The 23,201-nt window shown below is 45.7% G+C and overlaps 1 protein-coding gene across 2 annotated transcripts in view; it reads left to right on the top strand.

The window, feature by feature from the left end:
• Positions 1-4,836: 4,836 nt before the first annotated feature.
• PANX1 (pannexin 1) overlaps positions 4,837-23,201 on the top strand; it is a 64,167-nt gene continuing 45,802 nt past the window's right edge. For both annotated transcript variants that reach the window (XR_008201502.1, XM_052661675.1), the window contains exon 1: positions 4,837-5,220. Coding sequence is in view for 1 of the 2 variants with exons in the window: in XM_052661675.1 (XP_052517635.1) it covers positions 5,040-5,220 (181 nt within the window). In the remaining variant the exon portion in view is untranslated. The remainder of the gene's footprint in view (positions 5,221-23,201) is intronic.

Genomic DNA, 23,201 nt, shown 5'->3' with positions numbered 1-23,201 from the left:
CTGGCACCTGGACTTTTATTGCAGTGAAACTGATTTTGAACTTCAGATTTCCAGAACTGTTGAAAAATAAATGTGGGACTGTTGAAAAATAAATAACCCTGGTGGTCCGGTGGTTAAGAATCTGCCTTCCAGTGCAGGGGATTCAGGTTCGATCCCTGACTGGGGAACTACGATCCTACATGCTGAGGGGTAACTAAGCCTGAAACATGCAAGTAGAGACGCCTGCTGTGCTGCCATGAGGACCCAGTGCAGACAAAGAGATGAAAGATAAACGTGTGCCACTCAGTCAGCGGTAGTTTATATACCCCCTCCATAGGTTATTTCACTCATCTTCCTGGATCTGAAATTCATCTTTATGCTAATAAATTCAAACTGTATTTCTTCCTGGTCTGCAGACTCCAACCCCTGCTTGAGCAGATCATGGGGGCAGTCCCTGACGCTTCTGTCCCTCTAAGCACAGTCCACACAGCTGCAACAGTGCTACTCCAAATCTGATCACATCACTTAACCTGGTAAATTTCCTTTACTGTCTTTTGGTTTCACTTTTAACAATATCCAAACTCCTTACTTTCATCTATAAAACTCAGACTGATTTGGCTGCCCACGATGGCCACATCTCCAGCTTTACCTCTGACTCCTCTCTGCTTCAGCTTTTATCAGTTCCTGTGCCCTGCTAGTTCCTTCTTGCCTTAGGACCTTTGCACACACTGCTTTCTGTGCCAGGAATGCTCTTTCTTTCCAGCACCCTCATCCTCTTTCCTAGTTCAGATGAAAGCTCCCCAGACTGCCCTCTCCAAAGTGGGCCCCTCCCAAGTTATTTCCAATTTCCATTATTTTCTTTAGTTGCCCTAATCCTGGGACATTCCATCTTACCTGTTAGTTTGACTTTTGTCTGTCTCCTTGAAATCTAGGCTCCATGGAAACAAGGACCTCAGACCTGTTTTGCTCACTGCTGTACCCCAGCACAGACCACAGTGCAGATACACAATAGTCGCTCAGCAAACATTACTTAGAGAAATAAATGAACATATAAAGAGAACAGACCGTGTAGTGGGCTTAACTCTCTTGACTTTGACTATTTTGGTCAAAAAAGATTTCATATCCAAATGTCAAGGGTCTCTAACAAACAAAACAAGAGTTTTGGGAACATAGCTATGGGGCCCACAGCTGCTTTGGCTTCCTTCTAACAAATGACACTGGAGTGAGGAGAGGGGGAAGGGAGGCTTTAGAGGAGGATGTGTTATTTAATCCCTAAATGCACCTTATAGCAATAAAGGGGGAGACAAACACTAAATCAATGGACAGTTAAACACATACTTGTTGAACTGTAATTGGAGCAGAAGATATGAAGAAGAGGTGGCAAGAATACACAGAAGAGCTGTACAAAAAAGATCTTCATGACCCAGATAATCACGATGGTGTGGTCACACACCTAGAGCCAGACATCCTGGAATGTGAAGTTAAGTGGGCCTTAGAAAGCATCACTATGAACAAAGCTAGTGGAGGGGATGGAATTCCAGTTGAGCTATTTCAAATCCTGAAAGATGATGCTGTGAAAGTGCTGCACTCAATATGCCAGCAAAGTTGGGAAACTCAGCAGTGACCACAGGACTGGAAAAGGTCAGTTTTCATTCCAATCCCAAAGAAAGGCAATGCCAAAGGATGCTCAAATTATTGCACAATTGCACTCATCTTACACACTAGTAAAGTAATGTTCAAAATTCTCCAAGCCAGGCTTCAGCAATACGTGAACCATGAACTTCCAGATGTTCAAGCTAGTTTTAGAAAAGGCAGAGGAACCAGAGATCAAATTGCTAACATCTGCTGGATCATCAAAAAACCAAAAGAGTTCCAGAAAAACATCTATTTCTGCTTTATTGACTATGCCAAAGCCTTTGACTGTGTGGATCACAATAAACTGTGGAAAATTCTGAAAGAGATGGGAATACCAGGCCACCTGACCTGCCTCTTGAGAAACCTACATGCAGGTCAGAAAGCAACAGTTAAAACTGGACATGGAACAGCAGACTGGTTCCAAATACGAAAAGGAGTACGTCAAGGCTGTATACTGTCCCCCTGCTTATTTAACTTATATGCAGAGTACATCATGAGAAATGCTGGGCTGGAAGAAGCACAAGCTGGAATCAAGATTGCCAGGAGAAATATCAATAACCTCAGATATGCAGATAACACCACCCTTATGGCAGAAAGTGAAGAGGAACTGAGAAGCCTCTTGATGGAAGTGAAAGAGGAGAGTGAAAAAGTTGGCTTAAAGCTCAGCATTCAGAAAACTAAGATCATGGCATCTGGTTCCATCACTTCATGGGAAATAGAAGGGGAAACAGTGGAAACAGTGTCAGACTTCATTTTTTGGGCTCCAAAATCACTGCAGATGGTGGCTGCAGCCATGAAATTAAAAGACGCTTACTCCTTGGAAGAAAATTTATGACCAACCTAGATAGTATATTCAAAAGCAGAGACATTGTTTTGCTGACTAAGGTCTGTCTAGTCAAGGCTATGGTTTTTCCAGTGGTCATGTATGGATGTGAGACTTGGACTATGAAGAAAGCTGAGCGCCTAAGAATTGATGCTTTTGAACTGTGGTGTTGGAGAAGACTCTTGAGAGTCCCTTGGACTGCAAGGAGATCCAACCAGTCCATCTTAAAGGAGATCAGTCCTGGGTGTTCACTGGAAGGACTGATGCTGAAACTCCAATACTTTGGCCACCTCATGCAAAGAGTTGATTCATTGGAAAAGTCTCTGATGCTGGGAGGGATTGGGGGCAGGAGGAGAAGGGGATGACAGAGGATGAGATGGCTGGATGGCATCACCGACTTGATGGACATGAGTTTGGGTGAAATCCGGGAGTTGGTGATGGACAGGGAGGCCTGGTGTGCTGCAATTCATGGTGTCACAGAGTCGGGCACAACTGAGCGACTGAACTGAAGTGAACTGAAGTGAATTGTCATTTTCATTAAGAAGAAAAATAGAGGGGAACAGGAATGGATAACATGTACACAGCATTCATCAGTCGCCAGGCAATGTCCTAGGCACCTTATGTGTATTAACTCTTTCGATCTTTACCTCAATCCTAAGCAGTACGAGGTACAGAGGGGGCATGCAATGTTCCCAAGGCCTGCAGCTGGTATCACAAGAATATTTAACAAAGGATTAACAAAAATTAATCCTGTTTAGTGTTCGCAAGGAAGACTCTCCAGGGGAAGTGACATCCAGCAGAACAGTCCAGGCAGAGGCTACTGTGGATGTGTTTTGGGACAGGTGAAGGTCTGGAGGAGGCAAGAGCTGGCTAAGTTGAAGAACTGAAGGGAAAGTAGTGAAACTGGTAAGGCAGGCAGTGGCCATGCAAAATAATTTGAATTTTATCCTAAAAACAAGGTACACTTTAAGAAGGGGAGTGATAGGATAATACTGGGGATTTTACAAGCTTCCTTTGGCAGCTGCTGGGGAGAAGGGCTTCCCGGCCTGCAGGGCCTACCTGTACGTGGTTAGGAGAGAGGATGGCAGCACAGGTGGAGGAAAATCACTAGATGTTCAATATTTAGGAGCGAGAAGCCAGCGAATTTGGAAATTGGTTAAGGGAGCTGGGAGAGACGGCGCTGTTACACAAGGCAGTCCAGGTGTCTGGTTTGGGCGCATGGTCGGATGGCACTGCTTTGAGCAAGACGGGGAAGACTGGAGTTCAGGCCAAGAAGAGATGCGGGTTGTGTTCCTGGCCATTGGGCGGTCCTGGTCCCATGAGTCCCCTAAGCGGAGGGTCGTGCAGGCCATGGGACGAGGACTCCCAGGGCAGGGCGGGGTGGAGATGTACACAGGGCAGGTGAGCGCACACAGAAGAGGCTTGCCTGCACGGACCTGCCTGTGTACAAACAGCAGAGACGGCAGCCCCGGCCCAAGGAGCCCTCCTGTTCAAAGGTCCTGCCAGCTCCAAGTGTTGCTGATCACAGCGTCTCTTGACTGTCTCTCAGCATCCCAGACCGAGGCTCCCGCGGGCAAAGCGAGAGGCGAAGCACAGACCCCTGAGACAGAGTCAGGCGCAGGCTCACCACTCTGAGCCTGCACCTCCCTGGCCCCCAGTGCTCCTGAAAGAGTTAAGCGCCCCTCCTTCCACGTTTGCTCGGTCTACCCCGTTCGCTCGCCTTTTATGGCGCCCGTTGCTCTCTGAGGCCTTTGCACCACCTTCTGACCCGATCCCGCCATGTAGAAATGCTGGGGGTGAGGCGTAAGGGGGCCGTCCGGTCTGCAGGGCGACAGGCCACTTCCGGAAGGGACTTCAAACTTCCCGGCGCCCGGAAGGGGAGGGGATGAGGGTGGGAGGGGGGCGAGGACTAGCCGAGGTGCCGCTCGCCCGTACGCCCCTTTCCCAGGGTTGCGGGCGCTGCCGCGCTCACCGCGCCCCCCGACTCCCGGAAACACCGCGCTCCCTCGGCGCTGGCTCTCCTCCGAGGTTCCGGGAGAGCGCGCGGGGCGGGCCGAGAGCGCGCGGGGCGGGCCGAGAGCGCGCGGGGCGGGCCGAGAGCGCGCGGGGCGGGCCGAGAGCGCGCGGGGCGGGCCGAGAGCGCGCGGGGCGGGCCGAGAGCGCGCGGGGCGGGCCGAGAGCGCGCGGGGCGGGCCGAGAGCGCGCGGGGCGGCGGCAGCCGCAGCCGGGGCCTCGCGGCGCGGCTCGTGCTTTGTTTGGCCGCGGACTCTCGTCCTCGGGCGCGCGGCGGCGGCGCGGAGCCCGGGGATCTGCCGGGGTGGCTGCGTCCCGGCGTGCGGTGGAGGAGCGGGCGCGACCCGGGCTGCCGTGTCCGCGGAGCAGCCCCGGGACACTCCAGGCCAGGCCCCGGGAGAAAATGGCTGTGGCGCATCACGGGTCAAAGACCGGCGGAATGTGGGAGCCACCGGGGAGCCGGCAAAGGGAAAGCGAAACCCGCGGGCTGGGCTGGTGACGGGCGAAGGCGCCGCACCGCCCTCCCCACGCCGGCAGTCCGCAGGCCTGCCTCGCGAACCTGCCCGGCCCAGCCCGGCGCGCCGCAGCCATGGCCATTGCGCACCTTGCCACCGAGTATGTCTTCTCGGACTTCCTGCTGAAGGAGCCCTCGGAACCCAAGTTTAAGGGGCTGCGGCTGGAGCTAGCCGTGGACAAGATGGTCACGTGCATCGCTGTGGGGCTGCCTCTCCTGCTCATCTCGCTGGCTTTCGCGCAAGAAATCTCCATTGGTGAGGTCCGGGGCCGGCGGGATCGGGGCGGGCTGGGCCGGCGTTATCAGAGGTGCCCTGGTCTCTGGCTGGAAGTGATTTTACCGCGCGCCCCTGGCGGTACTCGCCGTTGTCAAGGGCATATGCACGTTGGGAAGGAAGGTAGCCAGATTTGATGGTCTGAAGCATGCTTTGTCCACGTGCTCCCCGCCTCCCCGAACCGTGGACCTTGCTCGTGTCCCACTCCCCAGTTCGCCTTTCCCTGCTGCCCACTGATGGCTTACTGGCAATGTGCCCAGTCAGTCCCTACTGCTGGCTGTGGCTTAGTGTTCAAGCCTCACTCCTAAGACCGGTGCCGTTGTCACTAGATTTGCCTGGAACAACTGTCTCCTCTCCCCTCCACGCCCACATTTCTGCAGTCACCCAAAATTGGTATCAGAGAAGCTCCTTAGTGTCTAAATGGAGGATATGAGGAAAAGTACCCCAATCAAAGTGCTTTCTCCCTTGTCTTACATTAAATTAATGTGTACTGAGACAGCAGCTTCAGGGTTGTGAATGATGGGAAATAACTGCTCTTGGCCAGTATTAGAAGGATAACCAGATCCTCTACCTGGATGGTCTTTTCGGAATGTGAGATGAATGAATCGCCTTCATGTAAATTCTCATATGTTATAGCAACAGTTCTGTGAGATTCTGAAAGTCTGGTGCTCTGGGCAGGATCACGTGGCTACGAAGCGGCTGGTCTTCCTTACCAGCTGTTCTGACTTTGGCGGGGGCGGGGTGGGGGTGGGGTGGGGGGAGAGTGTTTGAGTCAACAGGAAGGCAGCCTGTGAGGCTATACACAGCTCTGTGGAGCGGAGGTGGCCAGTGGGCTGAAGGATGGGGAAAGCTTGTGTGAGAAGCTGAGCTGGCCCTGAGCCCCTGCCAGTGGGTAGGATGTGGATAAGCAGAATTGACACTTCTGCCAAGATTTTGAGATGGCCGAGAAGGCCCAGTTCCTGGAAGGACAGACTCAGCGAGAGAGTATCCTCGCTGAGGCGGAAGGATTGGTCAGGGTTTCTGACATGTGAGAGTGAGTATGGGCCTGAGTCAGTCAGAACAGAAGACTTGGTTTAAAAAGTGAAAAGTTATGATTTGAGTAGAGGCTGGACTAGCTGAAAACAGCACTTAATAAGTAATAGGCTGAGGGCAGTGTGTAAGGTCTGGAGAAGGCAATGGCACCCCACTCCAGTACTCTTGCCTGGAAAATCCCAAGGACGAAGGCGCCTGGTGGGCTGCTGTCCAGGGGGTCGCTAAGAGTGGGACACGACTGAGCGACTTCACTCTCACTTTTCACTTTCATGCATTGGAGAAGGAAATGGCGACCCACTCCAGTGTTCTTGCCTGGAGAATCTCAGGGATGGTGGAGCCTGGTGGGCTGCCGTCTACGGGGTTGCACAGAGTCGGACACGACTGAAGCAACTTAGCAGCAGGAGCAGCAGCAGTGTGTAAGGTCTGTGAAGGGGAGGAGGTTAGAGCTAGGAACGATGCCATAAAGATTCGGAATCAGTTGAGGTCTCCTGTGAGTGTGGGCCCCACGACTAGAAGGGAAAGGATGGGAGGTTTCCAGGAGCAAGGAGCCACGCTGTTGGGCATATAGCTTTCCAGAGGCCCCAAAGGGCCGAACTGATCAGAGATAACGGAAAGGCTGCAGGCCTAGTGATTGGAGAGTCATATTGACAGAAGTAGTGAAGTTGAGGGAAGAGTTGGTTAGAAAAAGGTTACAGTGAGCTTGATTTTGTGATCTGCACCACAGAATTGTTCAACTTGGTAGGAAGTCACCGAATTCATTTTGAAAAGTAGTCTTCAGTTTTCCTTGTCATTGGGCAGGCATTGAGAGTCGAAGCCTTCCCTCTGCCTTCCTGTGAGTTGAGGCTTCCGGGAGAAAGGAAAACCGCAATGTAGCGTGGATTCTGGAGATGATCTGTCCCTTCAGTGAATGTTTCCTGAGGATCCAGTGCTGGGTGCTGAGGACCCAGGAGTTGGGGAGATGTGGGCTCTGCCATGGGGGAGCAGCCATCTGATGCCAGGAACTGGGTACCATCTGTGATCAAACCTTACCTCTAGCCCACGTATTCCAGAGACTCTGAAGAGTGCTGTCTGCCCTTTCTAACTGATGGGCTGTCTGAAAGGCGTTTACTTTGGATAGGTTTACCCAGTGGGAGGCTGAGCTTTTGCTGTTTTTTTTTTTACTGGTGGGGGGTGGGGTGGGGTGGGGTTGAAGGAGTTTGAGGTGTGGTCCTCTCCCTGCCCTGTAGGAGTTTACCATCCAGCTGGGCACAGGAACAGACTTGCTGGAGGTAAGGTGGTTCAGCAGTGTGTGATTCAATGACAGGGCAGTGTTAAGCTCTGAGCACCAGGTGGCAGGAGCTTGGGTGAAGCTGTCAGAAGACTCCTGTATACTGAGAGCTTCAGGACATTCGAGAGGAGGAAGGCAGGACCAGGGATGACATTAGACAAAGCCAGAAGACAGACTTCAGAGAGGAGAGAAGAGGTACAGGAAAGAGTGTGTGGAACTGGTCTGGTGGGGTCCTGCATGCTCTGGGAGGTGGGAGCAGAAGGGGCTCTGCCTAGCCATTTGTCCAGCGTTTGTGGGTCATCACAGAGGTGATGTGGTGTGGAAGGGCAGAGCGGGGCTGTGCCCACAGGCATGGTGAAGGGCACACTGGTGGCCTTTGCAGCAACCTGGAGCTGTCATTGCTCATTGGTCTTGCCTGCCCTGCTACGACCAGAATTACAAGCAGAGCCATTCCGCAGGGAGTTGCTAGGAGAATCATTTAATTTCTGAGTTGTGGCTGGAGAGTTTTAAAGACTTTTGCAAAGTGAGCTGCTGATGTTGGATTGATGTAAGAATTAAAATAGGCCCCTGGTCTGGCTAAGCCTGATACTTTGCTCAGCTCTTCTAAAGCAGTGCATGCCGGGCTCCCTGAGAGGGTAAGCTGGGTAGGGGGACAAAAAACCCCCGATTCCACACTAACTGATGCACAGCAGAAGACAGTTTAAATTTGACTGTGACTCTGGGCTGGTAAGACTGTGCGATGGGAGCCAGAGAAGAGGCTGTCGGCACTGACTGCATTTTCGGCACTGACCGCGTTTTTTTCAGCTCTCACTTTTTCTCTCCCCTTGCCTTGCATCATGTCTTGTAGACAACAAGTGCTCAATTAAGATGTGGTGAAAGAAATGCAGGAGCATGTGAGAGAGCTCTCCTGGGTCCACCCTTGGAGAATGGCTGGGCTGAGGCAGGGAGGGGCATCCAGGGAGGGAGGCCAGGCCTCTGTGTCTAGGTCAGAAGCCCAAGTCAGGATCGAGGTTGTAGCGGCCAGGTCCCAACCTGGAATTCACGAGCTCGAGGTGAAGGGTCCCTGGTACAGGGAGACTTCCTTGTTGCTCGGTCCCCGTGTCATTTAATAATACAAGGGCTGCCTTGGTGAGGTCAGTTCTGGTTCCCTCCCTGAGGTCCCTCTCTGATAACAGTACTGCAGGATCCGGTCAGAGTGGAGGCACCGGTTGCCTCACCTGACTTACAAGCATAGGATGTACTGCAAATACCTCAAATTCCCTTTTATAGCACTTTTTGGGGGAAGGGAGAATCTGTTTGAAATGTCGAAGGCTCTGTGGAAGGCAGTTGAGTGTTGATCTGTATGGCTCAGGCAGTTGAGTGTCATTCTGTGTGGCTTGGAGAACACACGACTATCGCCATACGGCAGGTGCAGGGGGTCAGAGTTCTGTGCCACAAAAGGACCCTCATTTCTAACACATCTTTGCAGATGCCTCTAGAGATACGGCATCTGTCACCCTGACTATCTCTCTATCTCTCTATATTTCTGTATCTAGAAAGAGTTTAGGAAATAGCAGAGTGACAGCTCTGTGTAGAATACAAGCATAATTGGGCTACATGGCCTTCACGCTCTGAAGTGAAGCGTGAATTCTAGGAGTATTTATCTCAAGCATTGAAGAAACTGATTCCCTAAGCATGCTTACTTTTCAACAGACCAGACCCTAAATGGGATTTGTGTTCTTGGGGTCTTTTGCTGGGTCTGCAGTGCCCTTGGCCTAGGGCTGTACGTGACCTGAGGCCGAGGTCCTCCCTTGGGGTCTGCTTTGACTCTGGAGCCCCAGCCTGGTGCCTTGGGAGACGCTGGGAGGGTGGAGTCCCTGTGTCCTTCCAGGATGCTGGCTGCCTGGTTCCGGTCTGGCCGGACCAGATGAGCAGCAGGGGCAACCGCTAGACCCTGGGGAAGGCGTCTGGTCTGCCCAGGGAGCCTGCTCCCCTGCTGCCCTCCTGGTGGGCTGCTGTGGTTCTGGATGTAGGGACGCGGTCTCTCGGGGTTAGCCTTCTCTGCTGCTGTCATTCCCGGGCAGGTGCTGGGCCAGCCCCAGGGTGGCCAGGGGACAGGGAGCTGCAGCCTCTTGCAGAGCTGTTAGTGCCCAGCTCCCCTCGTGTTTCCTCCAGCTGAGTCGGCAGCTCTGTCGTCCGCTCTTCTGTGGCCGTGTGTAGGCACACCTTTGGGAATGTGTTCAGGCTGCCTTCAGCGTGCAGCGGGTGGCACAGCTGATTATTCTTTTCCGGTGTGTCTCTAAGAATGGGCTAATATAGGGTCTCAGGGCAAAGGTCCCAAAACAGCACATCCTCAACTCACAGTTTAAGCCAAAACACCAGGGGTGCATCCTGGTCCCCTTCGAGGAGGATGCCTGCTGTCCAGAGAGGCTACTGATACATACATGTTTTTCTGTGTTAATTTTTTTTTTCTTTTTGGTATTTTTATTGTTCAGATAGTACCTACATACCTTCTCAGGCTAAAGGATTTATAAGCCTTCCTTGTGTGTTACAGGTGACCACCATGGACACTGTGTACAGCTGAAAAGTCCCCTTTCTTTGCATTAATACAAAGTTTAGACATTTTTTTAAACCAGACTGAGTCATGTCATGGTGGTTTGCACTTTCCAACTCAGTATGATATGGAGAGCCTTCTGTGTCAGTACTGAAATGTCATCTCACTGTTTTTTAATAGACAGGCAAACAGAGATCAGAGAAGGCAATGGCACCCCATTCCAGTACTCTTGCCTGGAAAATCCCATGGACAGGGGAGCCTGGTGGGCTGCAGTCCATGGGGTCTTGAAGAGTCAGACACGACTGAACAACTTCACTTTCACTTTTCACTTTCATGCATTGGAGAAGGAAATGGCAACCCACTCCAGTGTTCTTGCCTGGAGAATCCCAGGGACGGCGGAGCCTGGCAGGCTGCTCTCTATGGGGTTGCACAGAGTCGGACACGACTGAAGCGACTTAGCAGAGATACCCCATAGGGTGAAATGTTCTTGCCATAGTTCACCCACTCATTTTCCTAGGGATGTGTGTGTAGGTTCTTCCTAATTTTCCATGATTACACATCAGGCTTGTTGGTACATAAATCTCTGTAACAGCTGCCCCCCGCCCATCATTGAAAGGAAAAAAGAAAAGTTCCCAGAAAGATGGAGCCATTCTCCAGGATAGTTCTGCATTCCTGAGTTACTATTTCAAGTAAAAGTCAATGCGCCTGTGTACCCTCCAGCTCCAGCTCCCTCTAAATACGACTCAGAAGAGGGGAAGAGGAATTTTGATGCGTTCCCCGTTTTAAGAAAGAAATCACCTCTTTCCGGAGTAAGGTTGCAAGTTTCCATGGACTTTTCTGATGTGTTCTCAAAGCAGTGTTTCTGTCTAAGCACTTACCCCAAGTTCCAATTTGTTAATTATTTTCATAATTGTTTGTTTAATGCTGTCTCCCTACCAGACTGTAAGTTCACTGGGGTCCGGGACCATTTATCCTCTGTGGGGTTGACTGCACTATCCCTTGTGTCCAGCACAAAACTTGATACATAGTAGGCATTCAGTGGAGTTTGTAAAGGAATGGAATCATTAAGGATGCCAGTAGGATTCTAGCATTTTGGGATCCTGAGTGTTATTCTGTTGTCTGTAAGACAGGATTTTATGTATCTTGAGAGAGTTTGTCTTAAAAAAAAAATCACCATCAAAAATATTTGAAAACTCTGTATAATGTCATTGGAGAGAACTGGAGTAACAGTAGTAGACCAAAGAATGTGAACTGATGGATTATAAGCAAACATTTAGTCATGATGGGATCGATTTTAAAAATTAACAGAATTTACCCCAGTAGCATTTGTTCTGTTTCAATGCCCATTGTTCCCTGACTTTAAAGAACTCAGTGACTTAGATCTATATTTAATTATTTTCAAATCCCTTTCTCTTTTCCAAGGAGAAATGAAAATGCGAAAAGAAGATGAAGTTGTGGGGGGGAAACTCTATTATTTCGAAACAGATGAAACTCCTGTCCTTAGCAAAAGCTGAGCATATGTCTTGAAATCTTTGCAGAGTCTAGATTTAGATTGGCAACATCCTTTTAGAAACCATTCGAACACCCACCCTTCCTCTGCATGTTGCTTCCTTGGAGTGCTTTCTTCTCAAACCCCTACCTGGGGCAGTGAGTTTGGTCCAGAGCAGGGGTGCAGTTTGGGAGCACCGTGCCCCAGCTGAGTGAGCTGGGCTCAGCTATGTCCCTTGGGGCTGCCTAGGGGCAGCTGGGACGTTGGTTTCCGGGAGAGAAAGTGTGGGGCACAGGGTATGTGTTAGCACAGGGGGGATTCTTCCCACTTATTCATCCTCTCTACAGCTTGCACTCCTTTTTCTCAAAGGCCATTTACATATGTGTATATTTATCTGATTATAAAGATATGACTTCCTGTAGAAAACATGGGCAATGTAGAACAGAGCAGTAATTCCAGCACTGTTACAACACTGAGGTAACCCCTGTCAAATCTTTGTGTGTTTCCCCGAACTCTTTATTGTATATACATAGCTGACAACTTGTATTCTGCTTTTGAAAAACCAAACTTCATTTCTGGTGATTTTACCTCATTCTTAAATCTGACAAACTTGCCTTCTGTTGGCTACCAAAGTAAACATTGAAAAGGTGTATGGAAATTGAACCCTCTTGCAATTTTTTGCTAATACAAATAGCAATGTGAGGAACACTCCTGAACATAAACCTCTAAACTAAAGGTCTCAGTATTTCAACAAATTGTGTATAAATCTAATTACAAAGTACGGGAACATTTTCAGGATTCTAGACTTAAATGGCTGGTTGCTCTCTGTAAAGATCATTTGTTGTTGAATCTTCCAGCAGTTAGGAGGGTCCCTTTGCTCCTGGTTTCCAGAGTGTATGATTTTATGTATCTCATTTACCCAGGTATCTCCTTACATCTAAAAATAAACCGGGAAATTGACAAGCAACAGACAAAGTGACTGACTTGCCTGTACAGCTTGTTACATCTTTAGCAGATAAATTCCTCAAAATATACTGCTACAGAATTGTAGGAAGGGGATCATTACTGGGAATTTGTCAAGTTACCTGACCAACTTCTACGTTTGGGGGCTCATTAAATTTACTTTCACTTCTTTGTTTTTGCCTTTTGATTAATTATTTATTTGGCTGCATCAAATCTTAGTTGCGGCATATCTTGCAGTCGGGGACTTAGTTGCCCCGCGGCATGCGGGATCTTAGTTTCCCCGCGGCATGCGGGATCTTAGTTTCCCAACGAGGGATTGAACCTGGGTCCCTTGCATTGCAAGGCAGATTCTTAACCACTGGACCACCAGGGAAGTCCCTCATTTCATATTTTGATTATTGCTATTACTACTGTCTTTGTGATTGAGAGAAGCTGGGGGTGGTTAAGGTTGGGATAAACAAAGTGGAAATGCTTTGAGAAAATTACAGCTTTCAAATAGGCTCAGAACGTGGTGAATAGTCAGCATGAAGGATGAAGAGGTCCTCCATGGACTTATGCTGATGAGATAGACTGGGAGCAGTGCTGCTGCCCTGATATGCTCTTGAGTAGATAACCCCCCATTCTGCTGCTGGCCGGTGGAGGGGACTACCCAGATAGTTTTAATTTGCCATGTGTCTGTATGTCTGTGTTAAAGTTCAGAGCAAGAGGAAATTAATACTCTGCCTTTTTTTTTTTTTTTTTTTTAAAAGCATACCCCAATCTTGGTCTCTTTCCTAGAGGTAACTACTATTACTGTTTACTGTGTATCCTTTTACACTGCTCAATGTTCCTATGGAAAAATCTGATAATATTTAGCATTTTATCAGAGTTAAATTTGTAACAAAATATTATGTCATTTGCTTGTTTGTCTATAATGTGTCCCAGAGATATTTTGGTGTCTATGTGTAGGTCTGCCTCATTCTTTTTAGTTGCCTGTAATTTTCCATTGTATGACTATACCTTAGTTCACTTAACCTTTCTGTTAAGGGACATGTAGGTTCATTCCACTTTTTTCTACTGCAAATAGTGGTTCAGTGAGCATCCTTGGATGTGCTTTCTCATGCAAAACGTGTTTCTCTAGGGCAGTGGTTCTCAAAGTTTTTGGTCTCAGGACACTTTTATATTTTATACTCTTACTAAATTTTATTGAGGATTTCCAAAGAGCTTTTGTTTGTAGGTTATATCCATCAGTATCACATTAGCAATTAAAACTGAGAGATTTTTAAAATATTTGTTAATTTAAAATACAAGCCCATTACATGTTAACATATATTTTATGAAAAAATAAGTTTAAAAACAAAAGCTTAGCAAGAAGAGTGGCATTGGTTCCCAGTTTTGCAAGTCTCCTTAATGTCTGGCTCATTTGAAGACCACAGACCACTGCCTGCACCTCATTCATTGCACAGTGATACGCCAAGTCAGTAGCTTCTGGAAGCACTATCGAATATATGAGAGAATGAGATTAAGAAGGTAGGTAACAATTTAGTAATATTATGAGAAGCAGGTTCACATCACGAACTTGCTTCAAGAGTGTGAGGTTCTGGACCCCACTTTGAGAAACATTCTCTGGGGACAAAGAGTTGTGTTTGCGGCTAGCACCACATGAGATGTGCACGTTACATGTTCACAAGACCCTTCCAGTTGCCCTTCAGAGCTCTGTCTACACCCGTCAGGATGTAGGGAACAGCCCCTTCCCCACTTCCTTCCTGCTACCGAGTAAGCTTTCAGTTTCTCATTCTGTTGATGGAAATCACATCTCACACATCAACTCTGCTGCTAAGTCGCTTCAGTCGTGTCCGACTCTATGCAACCCCGTAGACGGCAGCCCACCAGGCTCCACCATCCCTGGAATTCTCCATGAAAGAACACTGGAGTGGCTTGCCATTTCCTTCTCCAACACATGAAAGTGAAAAGTGAAAGTGAAGTTGCTCAGTCGTGTCTGACTCTTAGCAACCCCATGGACTGCAGCCCACCAGGCTCCTCCGTCGAACGGATTTTCCAGGCAAGAGTACTGGAGTGGGATCCCGTTGCCTTCTCTGACACATCAACTCTACTTCAATTAAAAAAAAAAAAGAAAAACACCGGGGATTTTCCTGGTGATCCAGTGGTTGGGAATCCTCCTGCCAGTGCAGGGGGATGCCAGCTTGATTCCTGGTTTGGTCAGAGCTCACACCCTGTGGGGCAGCCCGAGCGTTTCAGCTGAGAGTCTGGGTGCAGAGGGTCCGGGTGCTGAGGGTCTGGGTGCTGAGGGTCTGGGGCTGAGAGCACTGAGAGCCTGGGTGCTGCAGCAGGAGGGGCCGCCACGACTGCGGGAGAAGAAGCCTGGCTGCTGATGTAGAGAAAGCCCGTGCAAAGCAAGACCCAGCACAGCCAAGAATAAATACGTTTTTTAAAATTAAAAAAAAAAAAAATCTTAAAAAAGTACACACAAAGTCTGCTTTGTTAGAGTTAAAAATAAAAACAAACAAAAACAGACAAAACGGCACCTCACTGTTCCAGTCTCTGGTTCCCGGCGTGTCCTGGGATTTCATAACTCGCAGCTCGGGTCTGTCCTCTATTAGCAGTGTCCAGAGGCTGCTCTGTCTCCAGGCGATTCTCCATTGCCTTCTGGTCTGGAGTGCTTGGTCCTAGAGAGTATCAGGTCTCAGTTTGTTATTATTAGCTTATGAAATATTTCCTTCCACAGTCTCGCTTTATCTTTTTTTTTTTTTTCAAAGCTAAAAAGTTAAAAAATAAGCTGTTTCCCTTCTGAGCCCTGTTTCCCGCTTAGTTCAGCTCAGTTCAGTCGCTCAGTCGTGTCCGACTCTTTGCGACCCCATGAATCGCAGCATGCCAGGCCTCCTTGTCCATCACCAACTCCCGGAGTTCACTCAGACTCACGTCCATCGAGTCAGTGATGCCATCCAGCCATCTCATCCTGTGTCCTCCCCTTCTCCTCCTGCCCCCAATCCCTTCCAGCATCAGGGTCTTTTCCAGTGAGTCAACTCTTCACAGGAGATGTCCAAAGTACTGGAGTGTCAGCTTCAGCATCATTCCCTCCAAAGAAATCCCAGGGCAGAATGGACTGGTTGGATCTCCTTGCAGTCCAAGGGACTCTCAAGAGTCTTCTCCAACACCACAGTTCAAAAGCGTCAATTCTTCGGCGCTCAGCTTTCTTCACAGTCCAACTCTTACGTCCATACATGACCACTGGAAAAACCATAGCCTTGACTAGACAGACTTTTGTTGGTAAAGTAATGTCTCTGCTTTTGAATATGCTATCTAGGTTGGTCATAACTTTTCTTCTAAGGAGTAAGTGTCTTTTAATTTGATGGCTGCAGTCACCATCTCCAGTGATTTTGGAGCTCCCCCAAAATAAAGCCTGACACTGTTTCCACTGTTTCCTGCTTAACTAAGTAGCAAAATGAGCAAGTATCATTTTTTAGGAAATATAAAGATGTCTTTAAGAAATCTTCTTTTAATTTTGAATTAGGGGATAATTACTTTACAATATTCTGGTGGTTTCTGCCATACATCAGCATGAATCAGCCATAGGCATATATAGATGCCCTCTCTCCTCTTTCCTCCCCATCCCACCTCTCTTGGTTGTCACAAAGTAGGAGCTTTAGGTTCCCTGCATCATACAGCAAATTCCCACTGGCTGTCTCTTTTATGTATGGTAATTATTTGTTTCAGTGCTGGTCTCTCAAATCATCCCACCCCCTCCTTTGTGTCCAAAAGTCTGTTATGCCTACTGCCCTGCAAGTGGGATCATCAGTACTTATATATGCGTTAATACATGATATTTGTCTTTCTCTTTCTGACTGACTTCACTGTATATATTAGGCTCTAGGTTCATCCACCCTCAATCAGTTCAGTTCAATTCAGTCGCTCAGTCATGTTTGACTCTTTGTGACCCCATGGACTGTAGCACACCAGCCCTCCCTGTCCGTTAGAAATGACTCAAATGCGTTCCTTTTTATCGCTGAGTAATATTCCATTATGCATACATTCCATAACTTCTTTGTCCTTTCATCTATCAATGGGCATCTAGGTTGCTTCCATTTCCTAGCTATTGTACATAGTGCTGCAATGAACATTGGGGTACATGTATATGGTTTCCCCAGGCTGTTGCCCAGTAGTGGGATTGCTGGGTTATATGGTAGTTTTAATGGGCTTCCCAGGTGGCTCATTGTAAAGAATCAGTCTGCAATACAGGAGACCTAGATTTGATCCCTACGTTGGGAAGATCCCCTGGAGGAGGTCATGGCAACCCACTCCAGTATTCTTGCCTGCAAAATTCCATGGACAGGAGAGCCTGATGGGCTGGAGTCCATAGGGTCTCAAAGAGTCAGACACGACTGAAGCAACTGAGCGGCAGCAGCAGCAGCAGCATGGTAGTTTTATTCCTAGTTTATTTAAAAGAATCTCCACGCTGTTCTCCATAGTGGCTGTTTCAGTTTGGATTTCCACTAGCAGTGTAAGAGTGTTCCCTTTTCTTCACATCCGCTCCAGCATTTATTGTTTGTAGACTTTTTGATGATGGCCATTCTGACGGGTGTGAGATGTTACCTCATCGTAGTTTTGATTTTCATTTCTCTATTAATGAGCAGTGTTGAGAATCTTCTCATGTGTTTTTTTTTTTTTTTTTTTTTATTATTATTATTTTTTTTTAATTTTAAAATCTTTAATTCTTACATGTGTTCCCAAACATGAACCCCCCTCCCACCTCCCTCCCCATAACATCTCTGTGGGTCATCCCCATGCACCAGCCCCAAGCATGCTGTATCCTGCGTCAGACATAGACTAGCGATTCAATTCTTACATGATAGTATACATGATAGAATGCCATTCTCCCATATCATCCCACCCTCTCCCTCTCCCTCTGAGTCCAAAAGTCCGTTATAGACAGCTGCGTCTTTTTCCTGTCTTGCATCCAGGGTCGTCATTGCCATCTTTCTAAATTCCGTATATATGTGTTAGTATACTGTATTGGTGTTTTTCTTTCTGGCTTACTTCACTCTGTATAATCGGCTCCAGTTTCGTCCATCTCATCAGAACTGATTCAAATGAATTCTTTTTAACGGCTGAGTAATACTCCATTGTGTATATGTACCACAGCTTTCTTATCCATTCATCTGCTGATGGACATCTAGGTTGTTTCCATGTCCTGGCTATTATAAACAGTGCTGCGATGAACATTGGGGTACATGTGTCTCTTTCAATTCTGGTTTCCTCGGTGTGTATGCCCAGCAGTGGGATTGCTGGGTCATAAGGGAGTTCTATTTGCAATTTTTTAAGGAATCTCCACACTGTTCTCCATAGCGGCTGTACTAGTTTGCATTCCCACCAACAGTGTAGGAGGGTTCCCTTTTCTCCACACCCTCTCCAGCATTTATTGCTTGCAGATTTTTGGATCGCAGCCATTCTGACTGGTGTGAAGTGGTACCTCATTGTGGTTTTGATTTGCATTTCTCTGATAATGAGTGATGTTGAGCATCTTTTCATGTGTTTGTTAGCCATCCGTATGTCTTCTTTGGAGATGTGTCTATTTAGTTCTTTGGCCCATTTTTTGATTGGGTCATTTATTTTTCTGGAATTGAGCTGCATAAGTTGCTTGTATATTTTTGAGATTAGTTGTTTGTCAGTTGCTTCATTTGCTATTATTTTCTCCCATTCAGAAGGCTGTCTTTTCACCTTGCTGATATTTTCCTTTGTTGTGCAGAAGCTTTTAATTTTAATTAGATCCCATTTGTTTATTTTTACTTTTATTTCCAGAATTCTGGGGGGTGGATCATAGAGGATCCTGCTGTGATTTATGTCTGAGAGTGTTTTGCCTATGTTCTCCTCTAGGAGTTTTATAGTTTCTGGTCTTACATTTAGATCTTTAATCCATTTTGAGTTTATTTTTGTGTGTGGTGTTAGAAAGTGATCTAGTTTCATTCTTTTACAAGTGGTTGACCAGTTTTCCCAGCACCACTTGTTAAAGAGATTGTCTTTACTCCATTGTATATTCTTGCCTCCTTTGTCAAAGATAAGGTGACCATATGTGTGTGGATTTATCTCTGGGCTTTCTATTTTGTTCCATTGATCTATATGTCTGTCTTTGTGCCAGTACCATACTGTTTTGATGACTGTGGCTTTGTAGTAGAGCCTGAAGTCAGGCAAGTTGATTCCTCCAGTTCCATTCTTCTTTCTCAAGATTGCTTTGGCAATTCGAGGTTTTTTGTATTTCCATACAAATCTTGAAATTATTTGTTCTAGTTCTGTGAAAAATATGGCTGGTAGCTTGATAGGGATTGCATTGAATTTGTAAATTGCTTTGGGTAGTATACTCATTTTCACTATATTGATTCTTCCGATCCATGAACATGGTATATTTCTCCATCTATTAGTGTCCTCTTTGATTTCTTTCATCAGTGTTTTATAGTTTTCTGTATATAGGTCTTTAGTTTCTTTGGGTAGATATATTCCTAAGTATTTTATTCTTTTCGTTGCAATGGTGAATGGAATTGTTTCCTTAATTGCTTTTTCTACTTTCTCATTATTGGTGTATAGGAATGCAAGGGATTTCTGTGTGTTGATTTTATATCCTGCAACTTTACTATATTCATTGATGAGCTCTAGTAATTTTCTGGTGGAGTCTTTAGGGTTTTCTATGTAGAGGATCATGTCATCTGCAAACAGTGAGAGTTTGACTTCTTCTTTTCCAATTTGGATTCCTTTTATTTCTTTTTCTGCTCTGATTGCTGTGGCCAAAACTTCCAGAACTATGTTGAATAGTAGCGGTGAAAGTGGACACCCTTGTCTTGTTCCTGACTTTAGGGGAAATGCTTTCAATTTTTCACCATTGAGGATAATGTTTGCTGTGGGTTTGTCATATATAGCTTTTATTATGTTGAGGTATGTTCCTTCTATTCCTGCTTTCTGGAGAGTTTTAATCATAAATGGATGTTGAATTTTGTCAAAGGCCTTCTCTGCATCTATTGAGATAATCATATGGTTTTTATTTTTCAGTTTGTTAATGTGGTGAATTACATTGATTGATTTGCGGATATTGAAGAATCCTTGCATCCCTGGGATAAAGCCCACTTGGTCATGGTGTATGATCTTTTTAATGTGTTGTTGGATTCTGATTGCTAGAATTTTGTTGAGGATTTTTGCATCTATGTTCATCAGTGATATTGGCCTGTAGTTTTCTTTTTTTGTGACATCTTTGTCAGGTTTTGGTATTAGAGTGATGGTGGCCTCATAGAATGAGTTTGGAAGTTTACCTTCCTCTGCAATTTTCTGGAAGAGTTTGAGTAGGATAGGTGTTAGCTCTTCTCGAAATTTTTGGTAGAATTCAGCTGTGAAGCCGTCTGGACCTGGGCTTTTGTTTCCTGGAAGATTTCTGATTACAGTTTCAATTTCCGTGCTTGTGATGGGTCTGTTAAGATTTTCTATTTCTTCCTGGTTCAGTTTTGGAAAATTGTACTTTTCTAAGAATTTGTCCATTTCTTCCATGTTGTCCATTTTATTGGCATACAACTGCTGATAGTAGTCTCTTATGATCCTTTGTATTTCTGTGTTGTCTGTTGTGATCTCTCCATTTTCATTTCTAATTTTATTGATTTGATTTTTCTCTCTTTGCTTCTTGATGAGTCTGGCTAATGGTTTGTCAATTTTATTTATCCTTTCAAAGAACCAGCTTTTGGCTTTGTTGATTTTTGCTATGGTCTCTTTTGTTTCTTTTGCATTTATTTCTGCCCTAATTTTTAAGATTTCTTTCCTTCTACTAACTCTGGGGTTCTCCAATTCTTCCTTTTCTAGTTGCTTTAGTTGTAGAGTTAGGTTATTTATTTGACTTTTTTCTTGTTTCTTGAGGTATGCCTGTATTGCTATGAACTTTCCTCTTAGCACTGCTTTTATAGTGTCCCACAGGTTTTGGGTTGTTGTGTTTTCATTTTCATTAGTTTCTATGCATATTTTGATTTCTTTTTTGATTTCTTCTATGATTTGTTGGTTATTCAGAAGTGTGTTGTTCAACCTCCATATGTTGGACTTTTTAGTATTTTTTCTCCTGTAATTGAGATCTAATCTTAATGCATTATGGTCAGAAAAGATGCTTGGAATGATTTCGATTTTTTTGAATTTATCAAGTTTAGATTTATGGCCCAGGATGTGATCTATCCTGGAGAAGGTTCCATGAGCACTTGAGAAAAAGGTGAAATTCATTGTTTTGGGGTGAAATGTCCTATAGATATCAATTAGGTCTAATTGATCTAATGTATCATTTAAAGTTTGCGTTTCTTTGTTAATTTTCTGTTTAGTTGATCTGTCCATAGGTGTGAGTGGGGTATTAAAGTCTCCCACTATTATTGTGTTATTGTTGATTTCCCCTTTCATACTTGTTAGCATTTGTCTTACATATTGTGGTGCTCCTATGTTGGGTGCATATATATTTATAATTGTTATATCTTCTTCTTGGATTGATCCTTTGATCATTATGTAGTGGCCTTCTTTGTCTCTTTTCACAGCCTTTGTTTTAAAGTCTATTTTATCGTATATGAGTATTGCCACTCCTGCTTTCTTTTGGTCTCTATTTGCGTGGTATATCTTTTTCCAGCCCTTCACTTTCAGTCTGTATGTGTCCCTTGTTTTGAAGTGGGTCTCTTGTAAGCAGCATATAGAGGGGTCTTGTTTTTGTATCCATTCGGTCAGTCTTTGCCTTTTGGTTGGGGCGTTCAACCCATTTACGTTTAAGGTAATTATTGATAAGTATGATCCCGTTATCATTTACTTTATTGTTTTGGGTTCGGGTTTATACACCCTTTTCGTGTTTCCTGTCTAGAGAATATCCTTTAGAATTTGTTGGAGAGCTGGTTTGGTGGTGCTGAATTCTCTCAGCTTTTGCTTCTCTGTAAAGCTTTTGATTTCTCCTTCGTATTTGAATGAGATCCTTGCTGGGTACAGTAATCTGGGATGTAGGTTATTGTCTTTCATCACTTTAAGTATGTCTTGCCATTCCCTCCTGGCCTGAAGAGTTTCTATTGAAAGATCAGCTGTTATCCTTATGGGAATCCCCTTGTGTGTTATTTGTTGTTTTTCCCTTGCTGCTTTTAATATTTGTTCTTTGTGTTTGATCTTTGTTAATTTGATTAATATGTGTCTTGGGGTGTTTCGCCTTGGGTTTATCCTATTTGGAACTCTCTGTGTTTCTTGGACTTGGGTGATTATTTCCTTCCTCATTTTAGGGAAGTTTTCAACTATTATCTCCTCAAGGATTTTCTCATGGTCTTTCTTTCTGTCTTCTTCTTCTGGGACTCCTATAATTCGAATGTTGGAGCGTTTCATATTGTCCTGGAGGTCTCTGAGATTGTCCTCGTTTCTTTTAATTCGTTTTTCTTGTTTCCTCTCTGATTCATTTATTTCTACCATTCTATCTTCTATTTCACTAATCCTATCTTCTGCCTCCGTTATTCTACTATTTGTTGCCTCCAGAGTGTTTCTGATCTCATTTATTGCGTTATTCATTATATTTTGACTCTTTTTTATTTCATCTAGGTCCTTGTTAAACCTTTCTTGCATCTTCTCAATCCTTGTCTCTAGACTATTTATCTGTGATTCTATTTTGATTTCAAGATTTTGGATCATTTTCACTATCAATATTCGGAATTCCTTCTCAGGTAGATTCCCTACTTCTTCCTCTTTTGTTTGGTTTGGTGGGCAACTCTCCTGTTCCTTTACCTGCTGAGTATTCCTCTGTCTCTTCATCTTGGTTATATTGCTGGGTTTGGGGTGGCCTTTTTGTATTCTGGTAGTTTGTGGAGTTTTCTTTATTATGGAGCTTCCTCACTGTGGGTGGGGTTCTATCAGTGGCTTGTCAAGGTTTTCTGGTTAGGGAGGCTTGTGTTGGAGTTCTGGTGGGTGGAGCTGGGTTTCTTCTCTCTGGAGTGCAGTGGAGTGACCAGTAATGGGTTATGAGACATCAAGGGTTTTGGAATAATTTTGAGCTGCCTGTATATTGAAGCTCAGGGGAGTGTTCCTGTGTTGCTGGAGAATTTGAGTGGTATGTCTTGTTTTGGAACTTGTTGGCCCTTGGGTGGAGCTTGGTTTCAGTGTAGGTATGAAGGCATTTGATGAGCTCCTATTGCTTAATGTTCCCTGAATTCAAGAGTTCTCTAATGTTTTCAGGCTTTGGACATAAGCCTCCTGCTTCTGGTTTTCAGTTTTATTTTTACAGTAGCCTCTAGACTTCTCCAACTATACAGCACCGATGATAAAACATCTAGGTTAAAGATGAAAAGTTTCTCCACATTGAGGGACACTCAGAGAGGTTCACTGAGTTACAAGGAGAAGAGAAGATGGAGGGGGTAGTTAGAGGTAACTGGAATTAGATGTGGTGAGATCAAAAGAGGAGAGAGCAAGCTAGCCAGTAGTCACTTCCTTATGTGTGTTCTATAGTCTGGACCGCTCAGAGGTATTTACGGAGTTATACGGGGAAGAGGAGAGGGAGGAAGTAGACAGAGGTGACCAGGGGGATAAGAGAGAGGAATGAGAAGGAGAGAGACAAATCCTGCCTGTAACCAGTTCCTTAGGTGTTCTCCACTGGCTGGAACACACAGAGATTCACAGAGTTGGATAGAGAAGAGATGGGGGAGAAAAGAGGCAGAGGCCAC

Source organism: Budorcas taxicolor, chromosome 25, assembly GCF_023091745.1.
Source record: "Budorcas taxicolor isolate Tak-1 chromosome 25, Takin1.1, whole genome shotgun sequence".
NCBI lineage: Eukaryota > Metazoa > Chordata > Mammalia > Artiodactyla > Bovidae > Budorcas > Budorcas taxicolor.
This window is presented reverse-complemented; position numbering and strand designations above follow the sequence as displayed.